The 22,882-nt window shown below is 36.3% G+C and overlaps 3 protein-coding genes across 3 annotated transcripts in view; 1 reads left to right on the forward strand and 2 right to left on the reverse strand.

Annotated features, from left to right (window-relative positions):
- Positions 1 to 1,406: 1,406 nt before the first annotated feature.
- On the forward strand, positions 1,407 to 6,419 carry kti12 (KTI12 chromatin associated homolog). Its single transcript, XM_016489639.1, has 9 exons — positions 1,407 to 1,681; positions 1,992 to 2,043; positions 2,732 to 2,784; positions 3,050 to 3,105; positions 3,191 to 3,270; positions 4,319 to 4,478; positions 4,584 to 4,646; positions 4,763 to 4,831; positions 6,164 to 6,419. The coding sequence occupies exons 1-9, from the start codon at positions 1,531 to 1,533 to the stop codon at positions 6,305 to 6,307; spliced, it is 828 nt and encodes a 275-aa protein (XP_016345125.1). The 5' UTR covers positions 1,407 to 1,530; the 3' UTR covers positions 6,308 to 6,419.
- A 2,645-nt stretch (positions 6,420 to 9,064) lies between these two features.
- Positions 9,065 to 10,027, reverse strand: LOC107691148 (cholesterol 25-hydroxylase-like protein 1, member 1). The gene is given in 1 exon segment (XM_016489632.1): positions 9,065 to 10,027. A coding segment is annotated over 1 exon segment (819 nt). The 5' UTR covers positions 9,884 to 10,027.
- A 1,842-nt stretch (positions 10,028 to 11,869) lies between these two features.
- LOC107691129 (uncharacterized) overlaps positions 11,870 to 22,882 on the reverse strand; it is a 13,304-nt gene continuing 2,291 nt past the window's right edge. Inside the window, exons 2-12 of the mRNA XM_016489610.1 lie at positions 21,039 to 21,746; positions 19,758 to 19,817; positions 19,624 to 19,676; positions 19,395 to 19,539; positions 18,890 to 19,254; positions 14,657 to 14,885; positions 14,333 to 14,450; positions 13,763 to 13,874; positions 13,512 to 13,623; positions 12,594 to 12,706; positions 11,870 to 12,050 (exon numbers count right to left, since the gene is read on the reverse strand). Coding sequence (XP_016345096.1) covers positions 11,978 to 12,050; positions 12,594 to 12,706; positions 13,512 to 13,623; positions 13,763 to 13,874; positions 14,333 to 14,450; positions 14,657 to 14,885; positions 18,890 to 19,254; positions 19,395 to 19,539; positions 19,624 to 19,676; positions 19,758 to 19,817; positions 21,039 to 21,746 — 2,088 coding nt within the window. The 3' untranslated portion in view covers positions 11,870 to 11,977. The remainder of the gene's footprint in view (positions 12,051 to 12,593; positions 12,707 to 13,511; positions 13,624 to 13,762; positions 13,875 to 14,332; positions 14,451 to 14,656; positions 14,886 to 18,889; positions 19,255 to 19,394; positions 19,540 to 19,623; positions 19,677 to 19,757; positions 19,818 to 21,038; positions 21,747 to 22,882) is intronic.

The raw sequence follows: 22,882 nt of genomic DNA on the forward strand, positions 1-22,882 counted from the left end.
TGAATATTAATGTAGCATTAACATGGATATACATTAAAAGCAACTTAGCTTACTAAAACTCATTGTCATTTAGCCTCGTGTGTGTGTGTGTGTGTGTGTGTGTGTGTGTGTGTGTGTGTGTGTGTGTGTGTGTGTGTGTGTGTGTGTGTGTGTGTGTGTGTGTGTGTGTGTGTGTGTGTGTGTGTGTGTGTGTGTGTGTGTGTGTGTGTGTGTGTGTGTGTGTGTGTGTGTGTGTGTGTGTGTGTGTGTGTGTGTGTGTAAGGAGAGATCCTTGAAAAATAAAATTGCTTTAAAAATTATTTAAAATTGTAAATAATGTGCAGTTGTAAGTTTTTATTGATAATGGCTGTAATAAAATGAGTGTGTGTGGTGGTTGTGTGGGTATTTGCACATTTATGGATTCTGCATTCATGCAGTATAAATAAGACGTATACAAGCAAATTGCAACTTTAATAAAAAAACAAAACAAAAAAATTAGTTCAATAGCCTATTATTTAATATACTGTTTTAATGAACGACAAGGCTATTCATTAAAATATCTCTAAAAATTCCATTCAGAAAGTTGTTCCTTTCAGCTGATGTAGGATATATAAAATGTTCTTTTTTTTTATTATTTTGCAAATCTCAGCATTTTGTCTTACAGAGACAACCAATATGTGACAACGCATTTAGATGTTCAGTAATAAACCTGAAAACATAGTAGCAGATCATATAATTATACCCATCTCTGTTAAATGATTTATCCACCTTTGGAAACGCAAACCACTCAAAACAGTTTAATTACAAGTCAAGCATTATGGGAACCAGTGTTGCCAACTAATTTTCAGGGGAAGTTGCTAAAGGAAGGTCGATTTGTTGCTAAAAGTTGCTAAATGACGGTGTGATGTCATTGCGTGATGACGTCATTACGCAATCACGACGCAAAATTGTCACTACATTAAAAAAAATTTTTTTATGTTAATTTAGATTTGTTCGTAAAATAATATAAATGCATAATATAATGTTAAAATATAAATAACATTTTTTTATATACAACATTGAATTATTGAACACACATATTTTTGAACGATTACAAGTTTTTTTTATTAGCTAGTAAACTAGTAAAACTACACATTCTGAACAATTATAGTTTGAAGCAGTGTATTAGTAGTCAGTATGCTACACTCTAAGAAAAGAATTCACAGGTTTTTACCTGCATTTTAAATTACGCATTGTATTTTGTGTTTTCGGGTTACAGGGTTACAACGGATAATGGATAATTGATAATGGATAACGGATAATGTCCTGGAAAATTACTAGTACCTTTGCCATGTTGCTAAATTTAGCAACAAAATTGCTAAATTGGCAACACTGATTGGAACTGTGTTGACAGACACGCAACATTTTACCTTCTGACCACTGGCCCATAGAGGGCAGCAATGCACTGATCATACAGCACACTACAAGAGCGCGAAGAAGAAAATCTCTCATGCAGCTCTGTAGAAAAGTATGAATCTCCTCTCCACCCGTCATCCAGACTAAAGTGTTAAAATGCCTTTAATAGTAATGTGTGGTTACCCGTGCAGTGGTAAAACCCGACGAGCCCATGAACTGAAAGAATATTTCACGCAAAATACAGAAAGAAAGGTCCATATAGTCGGAGATGAAGATCAAGGAATTGACAAGAACTCTGTATATGCAGGTGAGAAGCTGCTGGAAGTTTATGATGCTTCGCGGTTTAAAGATATGCACTGATATAAGTGTGTGTCAGGACAATAATGAAGCCATTTACTGAGAAACACGTCCTTAGTTTAAACGCAGTATTACACATGTGCTAGCTATCCTGATTGAAAAACAAAGCTCTTAAACCTGCCTGAAATGGTTGCTGGTCTTACTTGCCCGTAGATAGTATAATCTGGTTTGTCAAACTTTTACATTTTAAAAAATGTATACTTCCAGTTCTTTGTAATTGATCTGAATCTAACTGCAACAACAACGATATTTGACTACAGATTCACAGAAAGAGAAGATTCTGAGAGGAGCACTGAGAGCTGAAGTGGAGAGGTGATTATTTCTCTTAAAATATCTCTGCTGTCATTTAAAGATGTGAAAGAGTCAGACTCAAACATAAGAATGATAATGGTCAAATGGCAAATAAGGATGTTCAAGATGATAAAAAGACTATCTAACTTAAAACATATGTGCTAAAGTCTTATAATTGTATGTACAACATGTATTCATGTTGTTGTTGTTTTTTTAAATAAACATTTATGCTGTTGTATCATGATGTATTGAGTCATGAATATCAAAACATTTAAGGATTTATGAATTACTGCATTTGTCCAGACGAACAAAATGTTCCTTCTTTGTTTTGTTTTTTTATTGATTTGAACTGATTTTGCACTAAAAAGCACCAGCTCTGTAATAAAGAAAGGAAGTATGTCTAATCTTATTTACATTTTTAACATTATGGAAATAATTGTTAAGGTTCATGTGCAAATATACAGTTTGGTCTAAAGTTGGAATATCACGTGTTATAGAAAAATGAAGACAAAACGTGCTGTTATAGGTCCTGCTGGGAATAATTGTACACCAATGATTATATTTGTTATATAAAAGTGTATAATTCTTTTAATAATACATTTATATAATTATAATTGTATATTAATTGTAATTATGCACTTGCATTAGAGTACAGTGAGCTACTTTTGATTGAAATAATTTTTCTTTGTACTTCTCTCTTTGTTTATAGGAAAGTAAATAAAGACGACATTGTGATTCTTGATTCCTTGAATTATATTAAAGGTAAATCAATGTTTACTCAGTCTGGTAAAATTAATACATCTTTGCCTTTTATATTCATATAGTGTTATATGTTTAGTTTTATTTGACCTTTAGAAAATGATTGATCCTGTTCAAGAGTACAGCACATTTCTTAAAGTGTTATATTGAGTGACATACAGACTTGAGCATTATAATAACAGAGCTTGGTCTAACAGCTGGTGTTGCATGCGGCACTCTAGATTTCAGTCTGGCGTTAGATTGAGGACTAATTTTGTTTAATTTCTAGGCTACAGATATGAGCTGTTCTGTCTTATCAAACATACACAAACACCCCATTGCTTGGTATGTGAACTCCTAAAACTCATCTCGAACACATTTCAAACTATTTTTGTATGTACTAGTTCACATAACTCTATAACCCCTGCAGGTGTACTGTTTGACGTCAACTGACGTGAGCTCAGAATGGAATAAAGGCAGAGAGGCTGATTCTCAGTACACACAGGAAATGTAAGCATTTCTTACTTTGTTTCAGGGTAGTTATATTAAAGGAATAGTTCACCCAAACATGACAATTTACTGAAAATGTATTCACTCTCATGTAGATGATTTTTTCTTCATCTGAACAGATTTGGAGAAACTCAGCATTGCATCACTTGCTTACCAATGGATCGTCTGCAGTGAATGGGTGCCGTCAGTATGAGAGTCTAAACAGCTGATAAATCGGCCATGGTTTGACCATAAAAAAGCGTTTCGATGATGGATTTGTTTCCACAAACATGCAGCATTTTGCTTCATAAGACTTTAATTGATCGAATTGAATTCGTAATGATTACTTGTGGATTATTGTGACGTTTTAATCAGCTGTTTGGACTCTCATTCTGATGGCACCCATTCACTGCAGAGGATCCACTGGTGAGCAAGTGATGTAATGCTAAGTTCTCCAAATACCCGAGGTGTGTAAATTTAAACAAGTTTTTTGGTTAACTATTCCTCTAGTTGTGTGTTTCTGATATTAGGTGTACATTACCATTCAAACGTCTGGGGTCAGTAAGATGTTTTTTTTTTTAATTAATAATACTTTTTTTTAATACTTTTATTTAGCAAGTTTGCATTAAATTAATCAAAAGTGTCTGTTATGTTACAAAGATTTCTATTTCAAAAAATCCTGTTTAATTAACTTTTATTCATAAAAGAATCCTGAACAACATAGTTTTCAAAAAAAGAAAAAAAGGCAACGTTTTCAAGTTTCTTGATCGAATCTCACCAAATCCGTTGCTGAAATCTGATCTTATCCATCACAGGAAAAAAAAAATATATATTACAATAGAAAAGTTATTCTGAATTGTAATATTTCACAGTAGGTGAAAAATTAACAATTGTTTTTACTACTTATTTCACTAATACATGCAGCCTTGTTGAACACAAGAGATTAAATTAAAAAATCTTACTAGCCCCCGAACTTTTAAATGGTAGTGTATTTTCAAAAGTTCATAACGTTATAAAATAAAGATGCTACATATATTATCTAAATGTAATCTGTTCTTTTAAACAACAGTCTGGATGCGCTAATACTGCGTTTTGAAGCCCCTGATTCAAGGAATAGATGGGATAGTCCACTCTTTACTATTCAGCAAGAGGACTCGCTTCCATTTGAAGCCATCTGCGATGCACTTTTCAAACGAAAAGCACCACCACCTAATCAGTCCACGAAGAACGTAAGAGTACTAGTAATGCATTATGCATGAGTGTATATTAGCATTATGTATTTTTTATTGCCCTTGAATGGATATTAGAACCTGTTTCTCTTTGCCTTTTTACAGCAACCGCTCTCATCCACAAACTTTCTGTACGAGTTGGACAAAGTTACTCAGGATGTCCTAATGGTACGATTTCCATCACTTTTAGGTGTTCTGTTATAAAAATAGAAAAGTCATTCTTTCTGTTTATTATTTGCATAGCAAGACCATCAGTATCAATAGCGTGTTGTTTTATGTCTCAGGCTGTTCTTGAGTCACAGAAGACCAGCGTCCCTGGAGATCTCATTTCCATTCCTGGAGCCACGGAAAAGATATCCTTTATTCTAGCACGTTTAGCTTTAGCTTTGAATTTCTTTCTGGAAAATGTAAAATTGTTGTCTTGCTTTGCTGAGCCACCCATCATGGCTATTTGATATATCTCACTGTGACAACACAGAAATGTCCTACCATACACAGGCAAAGCATTAGAAACGCTTACAACACGAAACCAAGATCAAGTCTGGAATTTTAATAAGCTTGACTGCAACTTCCTGACAGAAAGTTGATCCGTTTAATGTTAATTGAAGATGTGTTGTAGTAATAAACAGGTCCAGTTGGACCTATATGAATGTAATGAATACACAAACATCAAAGAATGCCATTTCTTTCTGATGCAGTTGCAGTTTGCTGGCCGTCTGTAAATGCTTTAGCATTTAGACATGAACAGAGATGGACCAGTGCAGGTGGCCCTTTGAAATAATACATGATTCAAATGGGATATTATTAGAAATTCATTTATACTCATTCTTTGTTGTCTTGCAACTAGGTTTCCAGCATATGCTACCATTCAAAAGTTTAGTAAGAGGTTAGTAAGATTTTTGTTTTTGAACAAATTCTATTATGCTGCTCACCAAGGTTGCATTTAATTGATCAGAAATACAGTACTATTGTGAAATGTATTTAATTAAATGTAATTTTGTCCTGGCCAGTGCTGGGTAGTAACTGATTTCATGTCATTTGGATTATGTAATCAGATTCCAAAAATTAGATCATATAATATGTTAAAGTGCTTTAGAATTTAATTAATGATTAGCTTTTCATTAACTCATGAACCCAAGTTTGAGAAACCCTGGCGTAATTTAATGTTTAATACATTTCATGTTGATACCAAAGAATGGAATATATTATAGTAATCAAAAAGTAGTCCGAATACATTACTTAATGTAATCCAATAGATTACATTACTAACTACAATTTTTGTTTTGTAGTTTGCAATCAGTTGTGGACTATAATTTTTAAGTTTTTAACTTTAAAAATGTCTAAGTTTAATGTTTAGTAGCCATTACTTCAGTGTCACATTTTAAAGTGCTGATTTGGTGCTCAATTATCAGTTGAAAGCAGTTGTGCTGACTAATGTTTTTGTGGTGTTTTTTTGTTTTACCACAAATACTTTTTTCAGGATTCTTGGGTGAATAGAAAGCTCAAAAGAACAGTTTTTATTTGAAATGTAATTTTTTTTGTAACATTGTAAATGTATTTACGTCATTATTGATCAATTCAATGTGTCCTTGCTAAATAAAAATCGCCCCTCCAAAAAATCTATTTAATTTGCTAATGCAATGTAATGTACTGTACCTACCCAGTTTTCTTAACTTCTTCAATACATTGAATTCACAAGAAGTCTTAACATGGTGGTGTTGAGGAAACTCAGACGTCAGTTCATCAGTTACACCAAGATGCATCCGACAGAGAACATTGGACAGATTGCCAATATGTTTGTGCAGTATCTTAATAAGAGTATGCACTAAGAGGTGATGTTTCTTATTAGTGTTTGTCATTCTTAAGGTCATATTTATTGTTTTCAAGTTTCAAGCATTTTAACAATGTTTTGAGTGCAATAAAATTTGTCTTTCTATATTCTTTGATGTGTGCGATCTTTGATATTTACATCAACTAGCGAAGTGATCAAATAGGAGGAAACCTTATCACCTACCAACCCAAATAAATAAGTTAAAACTCCCAACACGGGTAACTATCCAGAGGTTATGTTCTCTTTTCTCATCGTTTTCCTCGTTCACAGTAAACATGTTGGGAAGTGTTCAGCTGTTGGTCTTCAGTGGTTCACAGACCTTGAAATGAGCGTAAGGTTTGATTGAAGTCATCATTGCATACATACAGATGTTTTCGTGCTTCAGATGTGGAAGGGCTGATAAAATGAACCATAAAACTCATTGAGATGCTGACACGTAGTGTTTTTCATGCAAGTCTTTTGTTTATGCCTCTGGGCAAATGTAAACGTTTGGTGAGCCATATTGGCTCTTCCGTTAGTGAATCAGGCCAGCTGTTTATGTGCAAAAGTATAATCCGATGTAATATAATTTGAAGAAAACATGCACTCCAATAACTTCTGTCATGACCTCTCAGACTTGTTTGCATGGTGAATATAGCAGCATAGGTTCGTGTTGGTTACATCTTTTGTCTGGCTTTTTATTTATATAATTATTATTTATCTGTATATTGTATTTAAAAATATATATAATATTGGTTAAAAACATCACTCAAAGCTATATGGCAGAATTTGTGATGTGTTCTCAGTTGGAATATATACACATAAGCTGCTATCTTATAATATCTAATAACTAATACAGAAATATTAGTTGTAGGATATGAATTGAGAGATCTAGGTAAAAACAGTTCTAAGGTTTGGGGTCTTTTTTTTTTGAAAATTCATGGTTTTATTCAGCAAGGATGCATTATTCAAAAGTAAGAGTAAAAACATTTATAATGCAAAAACTATTTCAAATAAATGAAGAGCTTTTGAACATTTCATTCACCAAAGAATCCCACAATATCACAATTTCCTAGAAAATATTAAGCAGCACAACTGTTTTCAAAACCGATAATAAGAAATGTTTCTTGAACACTAAATCAGCATATAATAATGAAGGATCATGTGACACTGAAGTAATGATGCTGAAAATTCAGCTTTGCCATCGGGAATGTGACATTAAAAATAATTTGTTACATTTATATAGCGCTTTTCTAGGCATTTAAAGCGCTTTATATTGTGAGGGGTGATCTCCACATCCACCACCAGTGTGCAGCATCCACCTGGACGATGCGACGGCAGACATAGTGTGCCAGAACGCCCACCACACACCAGCTTATTGGTGGAGAGGAGACAGAGTGATGAAGCCAATCAGTAGATATGGGGATGATCAGAGGCCAATGGGCAAATTTGGCCAGGATGCTGAGGTCACACCTCTACTCTTTTCAAAAGACATCCTGGGATTTTTAATGACCACAGTGAGTCAGGACCTCGGTTTAACGTCTCATCTGAAGGACAGTGCTTGTTGACAGTATAGTGTCCCCGTCACTATACTGGGGCACTAGGACCCACACAGACCACAGGGTGAGCACCCCCTGCTGGCCTCACTAACACCTCTTCCAGCAGCAACCTAATTTTCCCAGGAGGAGAGCTGCAGAGTGATAGCTGCTGGAGAAATACGTTATAAAAGAAAAATAGTTATTTTAAATTGGAATAATATTTTACAATATCACAGTTTTTTGTTCATCAAATGCAGCCTTAGTGAGCATAAGAGACTTCTTTTAAAAACACCTTACTGACCCCAAACTTTTGAATGGTGGTGTATATTTTTAAAATTCTAAGTCTGAGACTTTGCATATTTACGTTTTCTTTTCTCATTTTCTGTAAAGATCTAGTGGCACATTAATCCACCCATTAAACAAAATAAGCATTATGTGATTAACAGTTTGACGAAATGCTGTTGAATCATTATGAAAATTTACAAAACATTCTATCATGAAATTTCTCTCTTTGCACAGTTAGAGCTACTTTTCTCTAAAAGCAGTTCAGGGTTTACACATTGTACAAGTGTTATTTATTTATCTATCCCCATTTCAAAGAGATTTACAAGGAAATACTGTCAAAGTTCATATCCAGTAGAGAAATATTTGACTTTTTAATCTGTAATAAACTCTTGGTAGTGTTTTGGAGGAAAGCACTAGCTTTGGGGGTATTGAAAATGCCCTTCTCTTTAAACCTCGCCTGCTCAGTAATCGGGTTAGTTACCAGATATTATGTTGTTGTACATAACTACTGTAAAGCTGTAAAATATCAGACCATTGGCTGTAACTAATGCGAGGACGAGGGTTGTTATGTGCGACCACCTTCTGGCTGCTGGTTATTGGAATACATTTCAGACTTAGAGATTTTGCTATATGTATTTATTTTCTGCATTTTTCTTCTTTGCTAGCATGATTAAAATGTTTAAATGTAAATGTGTGGCTTATATACTGTATAGGGCAACATATTATTTTTTCATAAGAAAAATGGACTGCATATTTTATCTTCTGAAACTTCACTGCAAGACATGCACAATAAAATATACAGAATGTTCTTTATTCATTTAACCATATAGAATGCAGACAAAAATACAAGAATAGAAAAATACAATATTTATACAAGAATTGAAATGCTTTATATTTACACAGATTAAAGGTTTAAAACCGATGAAGCCGTCTACTTCTCTTTATCAATTTTCTTAAGACGGTTTCACTGTTACAGCAGTGCCAAAGAGTCTGTCCCAGTGACTAAAGAAAGGTGCAAAGTTGCTGCTGGGTTTCTGGTGATGTATATCATGGGCCATCGCTCCTCCATGAAGCCCAAAAGGAACCAGGTGGCCAGGCAAATAAGGCAGGTCGTAGCCGATATGGTCTTCCACAGACATCCAAATGCTGAAAACAGAGAGAGTCCATATTGTCAGAGGATGGCACTTGAGCAGGATGGGGTCGATGTTGCTCCAGAAGCCCACCGTCATCAGCTCCACAGCACTGAGGTGCTGGGTGGACCAGGAGAACGGCGAGATGTAATCGTGATGGATGGCGTGGACCCATCTATACAGGTGAGGGTTTTTGTGGTGCGCCAAGTGCCAGAAGAAGTACTGGGTGTCAAAGATGAGCAAAACACCCAATGCGCCAGAGATCAGTTCCTATACTGTTGGAGCAACTGCAGGAAGTGGAGACGCAGGCATCACCACATTGGATATCAACACAGCCGGAAGCACAAAAACTAGATGATTGTACACCGCTGTTCCCAGAGTCCTCAGCATCATGCCGACGGTGGGACGGCGCTGCTTTTGGATCTTGTACTCAAAGAGAGGAGCTCTCTCTCCCAAGACATCCAGGATGGCGAAGGGGACGCTGAAGATGAAATAGCAGGAGAAGGCGAGCAGCACTGGGAAGAATGGAGACGAGACCAGGGTGTAGTACCGGAACAACAGGAAGTCCCACAGGGGCTGAAGAAGACGGTCAGAAGCCTTGGAAGTTGGGAGCCGAAGAGCAACTTCAGTGATGTTCCACATCCTGCTGCTATAGATTGAGCAAATGCAAGTGAATGCTAATGGGAATAACCCAGCCTTATTTATACTGCTGAGCCAGACTTGGACCTCCTATCAAGCCATGATAGGGCACTTTCTCTTCGGTTTTCTCAGCCAATACCCCACAACCCAACCTTTCCAAGACATGAAACGAGACCGCTAGTAAACAAATGTTATGCTGGATTACTTCCTTCAAATCCTGGCGCAAAAGAAAAGCTTTCCCAAAAACCCAAGTCTCTCAGTCTCTTTAGTGTCTGGGTTATTGAACGGACCATTTCTCTTCATTCTGAATCTACAGCTGATACAACCAAATAGAAATAATAAATAAAAAAGCTTAATTTTACTTAAGACATTTAAATGTAACTGTTACCAAAAACCTAGCAAGGACCTTCTACTATGCAGATGACAAAATAACTGTTTCCACCAATTCTCCTGCTTTGGTACAACCAAATAATCAAATAATAACCCAAAATACATTTAGATTTAAATAATAGTTCAAATGTAACTTTACCTATTACCAATAACATAGCATTGACCTTCCACTACCCAGAAGACAAAATAATAAAACAGTTCAACAAAGAATCAAGGGTGTGTAAAGTTTTGAACTGGGCCATTGTGTAAATTCAGTTAATTTGTCTTGTGGACTATATGTAAACATATTTTATGTGAAAATAGCTTATTCAGGGCAGTACAATAAATAATCTCCCCACTTTATTGAATTTACAGCTTTGGTACAACCGAATAAATATGAATTTAAAAAAATCATGTAAGTATAAATAGTAGCTTGGCTATAACTTGTGCTATTACCAATAACTTAATAAGGACATTCTATGATCCAGATGACAATTTACACCAATCATTCTGTTTCAAAGAATCAGTAAACAAAAAAAAATCATGTAAGTATAAATAGTAGCTTGGCTATAACTTGTGCTATTACCAATAACCTAATAAGGACATTCTATGATCCAGATGACAATTTACACCAATCATTCTGTTTCAAAGAATCAGTAAACTTTTTGAACTGGGTCATTTTTGTAAATTCATTTATTATTTTGTCTTTTGGACGATATGTAAACATCTGTTGTGTATTTCTCATAGTTCAGTCATAAAGCTCTAGATGGCACAGACTGATAGGTCATGCAATCTGCTAGCAATCACATCGTTTACTACTTAGCACAAGCTCACGATTCTTCAGCCAATGAAATTTCTTGCTCAACATTTACAGTAAATAGTCTGGTTCAGTGTTTGCTATAAGCTTGTTCTACAGCGCGCTATCAGAGGTCCTCTGAAACCCTCCACCTCCCCCAGCTCCACCTGTCTAGATCTGCTATGGAATTTATGTATGCCCATTCACACAACAGTAACACATCTTACATGTTCAAAGCAGCAGCAGTGTTTGTAGCAGATCTAGTCCACCAAGACCAACATTGTCATATCAGTATTTAAAAAATTATTAATTATTACAATTTTTCAGATTCAAGGGTGTGTAAACGTATGACTACAACAGTATTTTACATATCACATTCCATATTAATAATAACAACAACAAAAATATTTTTGTACATAATTTTATTTAAATCATAGAAAATGCACAGACATATTTTGCTTATTACAAGTATCCATAATTTGACTTGGTTGCATTTTGAAAAGAAATTAATAAGAGAGAGAAGATGTCCAGTGACGAAGTAAAAATAATAATAAAATCTCACATCATAATGATTGTAACCTTTAGCAAACTTCTGAAGTCTAAATGACTTTTGACTAGCATAATTTCAGGTATTCGTAAGCAATCTAAAACCAAAGATGTATTGAATTTATGCACATGTAATATGTTTTTTTCTACTAGCAAAAAAAAAAAGAGAGGAGATGTACAAAAAGTGGGAACAGTTTCCATGTTATGCTGAATATATGTATGCTGTCAAATGTATTTTATTTCAAATTCATTGACCATTTTGTCACAAATTTTTTTTTTTTAATCATTTGAAAAGAAATCTAAAAATGTGATTTGATGACTTAAACATGTTTAAGTACCTGGCCATGTATCATCTGATTTGCTGAAAATAAGACCCTTTGGTATATTTAATTACTTTTTTCTTGATTCTTTTTCTTTGCCACCGTTTTACATGTATTGGCGTATTTTTGCCGGTCGTTCCTGTATAGAAAAATTAAAATAATTAATAATAATAAATGATAAGTTCATATACAGTTCAGAGACAAAAAAAACATGATCAGGCCATATTTGGTCCAATTTGTTTAGAACACATGGGTGCAAAAACAAAAAAACAAAAAACGACCATATTCTAGGCTTGTCAACAACTATTAGTTTAAGGTTAAATGTGGGATAGCACTTATGGGTCAAAGTTTTTGGGTGGGGGGAAATGTATTTAAAAAAAATTTTGTTCAATCATTATTTTCATGACTATTGTTTGTTTTTCATTTTCTTTTTTTAATGTTTATTTGTTAAAATGTAAGTTTTATATGTTTGTATTTAAAAAAGTGTAATTACAAGTGACTGTCTGTTAAAATGTCTAATAATAAAAATATTTAAACGATAAGGTTAAATGTGACACTGTACATAAAGTATTGATCAAACAAAATATATGGCATTGCAACATATATAACAGTAAGTAAATGTTATACTATGCTATATTTCACTGCCACAGGGTTTATAACGTATAGGGAAATCAGCACATACCTGCTCATTTTAACCTTGTTTCTACAGCCCTGTCCGCCCTCCCAGTGGCTTGTGAAGGCCGCTCTTGTCATCATACCTCCACAACTAATGCATGGTTTAACATTGTTGTATGGCTAGAAGAAGAAAATAAAACAATAAGTCAAAAGTTATAAGTATATTAGAAACCAGTGGTTCTCAACTGGTGAGTTGAGACCCAAAAGGTGTGTTCAAATAAAGTTCAAAAACAAATCGAAATGCAAAATGCAATCAGTCCTATATATTTTTTTGTTAATGTCAAAGGCCACTCTAATATTCTGATGCAAAATCGTTTGCAACAGACAGTTTGCACATTATGTCTCATTCTCAAAAACTTTGGGGAAAAAAATGGAGGTTCACATGAAGCATGGATAAACAGTTTGTGCCAACCACTTTGCTTACACTGTAAATCATTTTCTTGACATCACCGAAATTCTAAATATTTAGAATCAAAGCGATTTTTTCCCAAAAATATGTACAATCTAAAAACATTTAGAATTAAAAATATTTTCATACATCACAATTAATTTCAATAGTAAAATTGTTTAATTCTAAATGCTTTAGATTCTAAATGCTTTAAGAAAAGTAAATTAGTTTGGTACTGTGTCATCATTTGATGTCCAATGGAAAATCTAGATACTGAAGAAAAACCAGACAAAACCCGTTGCTGACTCATTCTTGTTTTGGGAGCTAATGTCTTGCGTTCTTGTTCGTCTTGGCAAAATTTGGGTCAAATCCTTTTTGCTGCACTCACAGTGTTGTAATGTTTCCAAAAATCACAGGTTTAAACAAGCCGAAAACCTGTCTAATTTGCCTCTAATTTCAATGCAATATCTGGGTTAAGGGGGTTTGAGGTGAAAATAATCCTCATCCAGTCAGCCGGATGGCTTTTCTCCTGCTGACCTGCTCTTTGGCACAATAACCGCAGATCATTCTGGTGGCCAGCTCCATCAGATGGTCCTGATCTTCATCATGGCACACGTCACATGCGTACACCCGACCACAGCACGGAAATCTAGCAGAAGAGACAGTTAATACAAGACGGCTGCCCTAAATATGAGCCAAGGGCACTTTATAGGTCAAACAAGAGGATGTGGCGCTTTCTGCTACAAAATAAACCTCTTACAGACCCAGACAATGTTCCTGGTAGTTACCTTAGCCACTGGTGACTTTGTTTGAAATGCCTGCAGGCCCCTTTATTGGGTAGAGGTTTCCCTTGCTGAACCGCAGGGTCTCTGTAGCGTTGAGTGTATTGGGCAGCTGCACCTGTAAGTTCAGTAAATAACAATAATTTGTAACATTTATATGCCGTTTTTCACACTCAATGCACTTTACAGAGAGGCACTTAACCTCAAGGCACCAGAACATGCCAGATAACTGTGGAGAGATGAGAGATACCTCAGGACTTTTAATGACCACAGAGAGTCAGGACCTCAATCTAAAGCTAAATAACAGTGGCTTTTTACAGTATATCGTCCCTATATGGGACAACAGGACCCACACAGACTTTTGCTGACTATACTAACATGTAATTACAGCAGCAACCTTTGTTGTACCAGGGGGTCTCCCGTCCTCGTCTGACCAGACTTGAACTCGCTAAGCTTCAGTGGAAAACCTGGAGCTGGCGGTAAATAATCCCTCACAGCGAGACTAACTCTAGGACATCAGTGCACAAGAAACAAGAACTGGACAGAATCAGTGAGGATATAGGACAGGGTTCAGACCTGTCTGATTTCTGGGCTCTGGCTGAATGAACTGGAAACGTGTCGCCTCCACAAAAATGCTGAGTTTGGTATGACAATGTTGGCAGTTTTGCTCCCAGTTTTGCCCATATGTCAGATTCTAGAGAAAATAAAAGTGAGAGAGAACAATTCAAAATAATATCACATGCTTTTCCTTCTGTTTTTCTTTTCCAGAAAAACATATAGCTGATGAGATGTATTTATCTGACAGTGTCAAATTGTAGGGCTGTCAAAGTAATGTGTTAAATCATTATATATATGAAGTATATGATGTCAATTGTCATCTCCAGTAAATCTTCATCAGACCTGAATAGTGTCCTCCTTGTTGCAGTTAAGGCAACCCACACTGAACACAGAGTCCTTCAGTACCAGATCAACCGGTGCAACTGCGTTAAGTTCCAGGTAGCCCAAAACATCACTGTAGTGGTGCAGCATACTGGGTCTGAAGGCAGCCCTGATCCCTGCTTGACACTTCTCACACTGAGCAGTACAGGTCAGACGCCCCGTCAGGGTCAGGTCAGAATCAACTTTACACCTACAAGGAGGGGCACATGGTTACGTTGCACTCGTGCCTGAGGGCATTTTGTGATAAATCAGTCCTCTAAAGAAATAAGAGGCCACGTTTGGAGTGGAACTGGTATTGACATCAAACTTGGGTGATCCAATCAGAAATCCACAGCTCTAAATAGAGGTACATTTAGAAACATTTAAAGGGGTCATATGACGTTGCTAAAAAGAACATTATTTCGTGTATTTGGTGTAATGAAATGTGTTTATGCGGTTTAAGGTTTAAAAAAACACATTATTTTCCAAATACTGTAGATTATTGTTTCTCCTCTATGCCCGGCCTTTCTGAAACGCGTCGATTTTTACAAAGCTCATCGGTCTGAAAAGCGAGGCGTGCTCTGATTGGCTGGCTATCCAGTGCGTTGTGATTGGCTGAATACCTCAAGCGTGTGACACTTTAGGGATCTTATCTATGCACGAACAGCTTGTAACACTCCAAAGAGAAAGGAAAACTTGAAATCGCATCATATGACCCCTTTAAAAAACTATCTGTGATCCAATCTTATAAATGAAATTTGAAGATGGTGAGAAATTTATGTGACCACATCTTCCTGATGCGATCACTCACAACAGCAAAGGACTGTCCACTCACCTTCCGCACAATCATTCCTTTACAAGCTTTTGAAACGTTGCCTGGTATACATAGCTAGAAAGGGATACAATGCTACATTTGTGTAATAACTATAAGTTGATTTTTAGTTCTAATATATAACATTACTATACATGTATACAATGCCCGGTCAAAAAATGTCGCCATCTGGATTTAAATAAGCAAATACATAAGATTTTATGATATTATTGCAGTGATTAATATGTTTCTGGCATGTTGTATGTTTGGCAACAATTCTTTTAACCCTAACTGATGCAGTGTGTAGTTTTTTTCCCCCAAACCACCATGACAGAACATGTACCCATGTTCATATTCCAGGAAGACAAAGCCAAGATTCACCAGGCACAACTCGTGAAAGATTGGCCACCACAAAGTCCTGACCTTAACTGGAGTCGACTTTACACTGCTTGTCGAAAAAAAAAAAGAAAAAAAAAGGTGCACACTCTAATATTGGGCCACCTTTAGCTTTTGTGGCAATGTACATTTCGACAGTGTCAAGCAAAATCAAAGCATTTATTTACATCAAGAGTTGCATTCATTTTGGGCCGAGATCTTGTAATGACAACGGGAGATTCGAACCACTCTGTAAAGTCGACTCCAGCACATCCTCAAGACTTTCAATAGGGTTATGCACTGTGGTGGTCAATTCATACAACAAAATGATTCTTCATGCTCACTGAACCACTATTTCACAAATTGAGCATGGTAAATCTTGGCATTATCATCCTGGAATATATACATCAGCATGTCTTCCAAGATTGTCTGACAGGAATCAGTTAGGTCAGTTGCATCAGTTAGGGTTAAAAGAATTGTTGCAAAACATATAACATGCCAGATATCACTGCAATAATGATCCGATCCTAAATTCTTCAGTATTTACTTATTTAAATCCAAATTTAAATAATATGGCTTATTAAAATCCAAATGTAATTGTTTTTTGGCTAAGCGGTATATATAAATACATATATAAATTAGGGCTGCCAAATCGATTTGTCAAGATTAATCAATCCAAAATAAAAGTTTGTTTACATATACTATATGTGTTTGTACTGTGTATATTTATTATGTATATATATAAATACACGCACATTCATGTATACATTAAGGAGAAATATGTTAGATTTATATGTAAAATATTTATATTTCTATATAATATAAATTATATACAAGTGTTTACATACAAATACATACAAATATTAGCTAAATCGCGACTAATCGTTTTGCAGCCCTAATATAAATATCCATCCATCCATATTTAATTTGTTAATATACATATATATATATATATATTATTTTTTTTAATACAACAAAAAAGTTCAAGGCTTACTCAAAAAAGAAGTTCAGACCGCTGTCATGAAATTATTCAAAATTCACCCCTATGTTCACGAAACTGTGCTATTGTTAAAGAAAACAGGAAACTAATATAATTTATATCTTTAAATGTGAGTTTCATATTTTATGCTATATATTTAGAAATATATTATGATGACATGAAAATGTACAAAGCAGTAGGTCAATGTATGTAGTTATACAATTGCAGAACTGCCACTTGATGACATTTGCCTCTACAGATTATAGACACAATTAAAAGAAAACAAAAACATTAAAGGCCTGTTTCCATCAATAGCTGATACCTATAAAGACAGCTATAACAATAACCAAATTAGTGTCCATGCCAACAGGCAATAACATTGTGTTTATTATAAGCGCATACTGCAGTAATGTGGTCTGCTGCTTTAACTGCTCAAGCTCTTAAAAGCCAGGTGGATTATGTAGTGTTTTTACTGTTCATCAGCTGGAAAAAATTGTGAAAGTGGTTCTAATGATATTTGGAATTCCAAAAATTCCTTTGTGCCATTATATTTTGGTGTGGACTTCCCTATTTTGATAGAATCAAACAATTATTAAACCTCATAGTTATAGCTATTGTCCTTGGTGTAAACGCACCTTAAAGGGGTCATATGATGTGATTTCAATTTTTCCTTTCTCTTTGGAGTGTTACAAGCTCTTGGTGCATAAAGAAGATCTGTAAAGTTGCAAAGACTAAAGTCTCAAATCCAAAGAGATATTCTTTATAAAAGTTAAGAGTCAACCACGCCTACCTAAAACGGCTCGTTCTAACACGCCCCCACATGTCTACGTCACGATGTGGAAAGATTTGCTTAATGCCGCCCAAATGTTCACGCAAAGAAAGAAGGCGTAATTTTAATTCCCGCTGTAGTATTGTTGCTGCCGCCATGTCGTGAAGACACGTGTGTGTTTGTGTTCTGTGTGTTTCATTGTGAAAGCGAAACTACTTTGTTTGGCCTTCCAAAAGAGGACGATATCCGCTTCGTCATGCCTGGAGCTGATCCGTGCTGGTCGCTGAGGAAATACATCAACTTCGCACTGTCAATCGCCGGATCGGCTTTCACCGTGGACAAAGCGGAGTCCAGCCCGGAGTCGTCACATATGGTTGCCGCAAGCCCACCGGCCATGCCGTTCTCAAGCTCACCGACCTCCTCTCACTCAGCCCGCCGGCCGTTCCTCACTCTAGACGCCGGCCTCCGTTCACTTTCGTGTGACGCTGTGTTTCGTTGTGAAAGCGAAACTACTTTGTTTGGCCTTCCAAAAGAGGACACGACTAGAAATCAGTGGTTAAGTTGTATTTACAACACTGTTCCAGAACAGTTCAACCCAAATATTCAGATGTCTGCAGCGCATTTTATGGAGGACGGTTTCCTGGAAGAGTAGACTACAATGCCGGCTGTTCTGACTCAGACTGTAAGTACGTTTTCATTTTAAGGATTTGCCACTGATGATTAAAACGCGAGTTTTGAGCAGTGTAGGGTAGGGCTTGTTGTTTGTCATTTCTCCGATCACAAATGCAGACATGGTTTTATGTTTACGCGGCACGATGCAACGCAATGCGAAAAAAAGACAGTATAAGTCATTATAATCCGTATTTATGTCCCCACTGGATGCAACAAATGCCTCGTGTATAATGGGTTTTAATGTTTTTGCCTTGTCGCTCCGGCCGGGACACGCCATCACAATATGGTAAGGGGCGTAACATTTCCGTCACACGCTTGAGGTATTCGGCCAATCACAATGCACTGGAGGAGAAACAATAATGTACACTATGTGGAAAATAATGTGTTTTTTTTTACCTTAAACCACATAAACACATTTCATTACACCAAATACACAAAATAATGTTCTTTTTAGCAACATCATATGACCCCTTTAAAACAGCAATCTGTCTTCACTACTTATGATAGGATCATTGAAGATGTAAATACCAGGTATAAAAAATACCAGAATTGTAATTAACCATCTCTGATTAATAATCATAATGAAATATTTTAGTTTAGTAAATTCACCTGTTGCACTTCAGGGACACTGAGATCTGTTTAGCTGCCACAGTAGCTATTTGTTCTCCCAGCTTCAGACCCAGCAGTTTGATTTCAGTGCCTCTCCGTCGCTCTCTTGTTTTTATGTTCTCCACCTTCTGGCTGCCTTCTTCTCCATCACTACCAAAAGCAGTCTCATCCTCTTCCTCCTCATTCCCTACTCCAGCTTCATCAAGCTCTTCTTCCTCCCCCTCCTCTCCTGAAGCCACAGTGAGCGACACTATACGCTCAGGAGTGTCCGATTTCTTGGATGTGTTCTTAAAAACGGTGACCTTGATTTGCTCATAGGGGACAAACTGTATTCCAGCCCTCTCTAGGTCAACACCTTTCTTCAACTGAGAAGAGAGATTGGAGAGTAATTGATACTACATCTAGTCCATTCACTGACCATCTGATGCCTACTTTACACAAATCTGATTGGACAAGCTCTAATCTGATTGGCTGATTTATATTCTCAGGTAAGTGCAAGTCTCACCTGCCTGGCTCCCTCAGTGAAGAGTTTCTCCATACTACGGTCCAGCCAGCGCAAGTACGGCCTAAAGAGCAGCTCGACTCTTCCCATCAGCTGATTAGTGGCATGTTTAGCCTTCAGCCATTCTTCTGAGGACCTCTGCACATATCTGCATTCACACAGCATAAAATAAATACACTTACTGATTTCGGTTAACATTTGCATGTGTATAATCAGCAACAGTTCTTCTCACCTCCCCATGACTGATGGTAAGTCCTGGTCTTCAGGGATATCCACAGTGAAAACCTATGATACGTTAGCTTTCATTAGCAAAAACATAGTATAAGTTTTAACATCAAAATTCTGAAACATTTCAAACATGCACACCTCTTGAGGGTAACGCTCAGGAAAGCTGACCATGATGTCCACTTCATTAAGATCAAATGGCTGCAAAAAAGAAAAAAACATTGATGTCTATGAAACTACTGTAGTTCATGTCAAAACTTTTCATTAGATGTGCTTTGCATTAAATTGTATCTGTACATATAACTATAAGTCATCTATTTGTGATCTATATATTTATATATGTAGTAACATGCTTGCAACTGCTGATTATGAAAATGCACAAGAAGCTCTTTTGCGTATAGTATGTAAAATGGTACAAAAGTCAAAGTAAAAGAAAATTAATAATTGACATCATCAGTATAGCTTTATTAGATAATTTAGTATAATACAACATAATTGTATCCAGCATGCCAGCAAAAGTTTGGAATAATTAAGTTTATTTGATCAATTAAAATATAAATTTTAATTCAATTTGAGTCAATAATGTTCAGGGGGCCCGGAAACCATAGCAGCACCCCTGCTTACTGTACATAAAGAAATGCTTGCTGACCATATCCAACATTACAAAGATGCATTGTCAAAAGCTAAATCAGAGTATTATTCTAATATAATTGGAGCTAGCGAAAAGAACTCTAGATCTCTTTTCTGTGGTGAATTTTTTTTCCTGTGTCCACCTGACTCTCTGCTGTTAAACGTATTATCAAGTAATTCCTGCACTCTACTTTTACTACTCACTTTACCAACTGCTGCGATAATATTGTGTCATATCCAGAAATCTAAACCTACCACTTGATAGCACGACCCATTGCCTACTAGTTTAGTTAAGCCTGTCTAACCATCTCTGTCTTCATTAATTACTAAAATGATTCACTCTTCACTTGTTTTTGGTTCTGTACCTTCCTCTCTTAAAACTGCTATTATTACCCATATAACCTGAAAAATCAGGTGCTGATTCATCAAATATAGAAAATTACAGTCCAACTTCTAATTTGCGATTTATTTCTAAAATCTTGGAAAAATGTGTTGCAACTCAAGTTCACGATCATCTCTCCAATAATAAATTGTTTCAGCAATTTTAATCTGGCTTTCATCCCCCCCATAGTACAGAGACTGCTCTTGTTCAAATTAAAAAAATTTCGATCAAGACCATCTACAGTTACCACTGGTGTCCCTCAGGGTTCTGTTTTGGGCCCACTGCTATTCATCATCTATTTACTCCGTTTGAGAGTTGAGAGAAATTTTGAGGTTTGAGAGAAATTCTGCAAGACAGTGGCACTCCAGGAACAGTTTTGGACACCCCTGGTCCATACAATAAGTATTTACCCAGTCAGGGTCTGTAGCTTGAACTGTGACTCTGTAGTAGGTCAGCTGTCCATCTTCTCGCTCCTGCACGATGAGTTTGTCTTTCGGAAATCTCTTTGTGAGCTGAGCGATCTCGGTGGCTCTCAGCTGCTTGCAGACCTCATCAGTGAGATCAGGCAGTTTGATCTGCTCTTGACTTTTAGCTGGTCGTGTGGTCGGAGCAGAAGGCTTGAAGCTGCTCCTCTCTTTCGGGCCGTGAGGCTGTTCCTCCACGGGCGGAAATTGCTGTGGATGAAAGAAGCGACACCGGTCCTCCATTGCACAAAACCCAGACAGGAAGTAGCGGCAGGGTCGTCTGGCTCTCTCTTGCTTCACAGGAGCAGCTCTGTGGCTGGATGGAGGTGGAAGCTCCTCTGTACCAGACTGTCCGTTTTCACTCGTCTGCTGCTGTGGGTCTGATGGGTGACCATCCAAATTTCCTTCTTTCTCTTTGAGAGTTGTACCGTTCTCTTCGTCTTTCTGTGCACTCGCAGCTCTTTGATGAAGAAAGCAGCACCTTTTCCCATAATAGCATCGTTTGCCCTGAGAGTAGAAGCGACACAGTTGCTGCACCTGACCGGACTTCTGTGAAGTGTCCTTGCTGCTAATCTCAATATTTTGGCTTAAATTGACATTTTCAGTGTCAGCTGACACGGATGAAGAGGCTGGTTCATCCCCAGGACCCAATGACTGTGAAATAAATAAAACAACATGAAAACGTCTGTTATATGACAACATTCTCACATGAACAACATGCTGTTTCAATGTTTGATGTAGTGTTTTTTTAAAGGGATAGTTCACCCAAAATGTCGTCTTTTGTGTTTAAATCCTAACTGTGAATAAATTAATGAGGCCCTTGAATCTTAAAACCATGTTCCCAAAATTGTAACTGTTTAACAATAAAACACTAGTGTATTTGTGTATAGAGTCACTATAATAATCTGCTGAAAATAGCAGCTTAAAACCTGATTTACATGATTACTGTTACATGTACCTTAAAATACCACGGGTTTCCCTGTAAACATGCTATTACATAACATCTGAAAGTGAACATTGAACTCTGTCACAAGCATGTACTACTACTGACTAAAAGTCTGTCTTTTAGACAGTTTGTTTCAGTAAACCTTCACAATAAAGATTAAAGATAGCTTTTAAAACTCTCTAAAGGTGCATCAGGTGCGTCACATCAGGTTAATTTGTTCATGCAAATTTGCAGCGTTGACCCACAGAAAACTGCTGGTTTGAAAGTGACTTCTGTGCAAGCTGTGCTTCTTTTGACAACAGACAACTGTCCATTTTGCTGACCAAAAACTTTTGCTAATTTGACCATAACATAACACATCTTAATAAAGCCATAAGTACATAAGTGAGAGGTGCTTTCGAAACACAGCTTCATGAAGCTTCACAACACTTTTGAATCTTTTGTTTTGATCAGTGGTTCGAAGCCTGTATTACACTAGCCAAGTCAAGTGATTTAAGCAATGTAATTACATGTGATTATAAAATTATACCACTACACTAATAAAAAAACAAATTAAACATTTTAAAAATGTATAAATCTACTGTACGGACGGAAATTTACTTTCCCTTCAGCCTGAGGCTTATTCATTTCACTTTTGGTGTGAAAAGGCTTTTATATTTGCCAAAAATATAACTTTTTTATTTTAAAAACAAACAAGCAAGCCCTGTCCAGATTTTTAAAGTAACGCAAAAGTAACGTAACACATTACTTCCCATAAAAAAGTAACTATGTAACGTAATTAGTTACTTTTTTTATGGAGTAACGCAATATTGTAATGCATTACTTTTAAAAGTAACTTTCCCCA

The sequence above is a fragment of the Sinocyclocheilus anshuiensis genome, unplaced genomic scaffold (genome assembly GCF_001515605.1).
Source record: "Sinocyclocheilus anshuiensis isolate Anshui unplaced genomic scaffold, SAMN03320099.WGS_v1.1 scaffold2, whole genome shotgun sequence".
Taxonomy (NCBI): domain Eukaryota; kingdom Metazoa; phylum Chordata; class Actinopteri; order Cypriniformes; family Cyprinidae; genus Sinocyclocheilus; species Sinocyclocheilus anshuiensis.

What these genes read in the sequence shown, in the direction of transcription:
- kti12 (XM_016489639.1), top strand. Translation starts at nt 1,531, where the DNA reads ATGCCTTTAATAGTAATGTGTGGTTACCCGTGCAGTGGTAAAACCCGA. An exon ending in CTAATCAGTCCACGAAGAAC is followed by an intron (nt 4,479 to 4,583) that starts GTAAGAGTACTA and finishes GCCTTTTTACAG; the next exon opens with CAACCGCTCTCATCCACAAA. An exon ending in TTCCTGGAGCCACGGAAAAG is followed by an intron (nt 4,832 to 6,163) that starts ATATCCTTTATT and finishes CTTCTTCAATAC; the next exon opens with ATTGAATTCACAAGAAGTCT.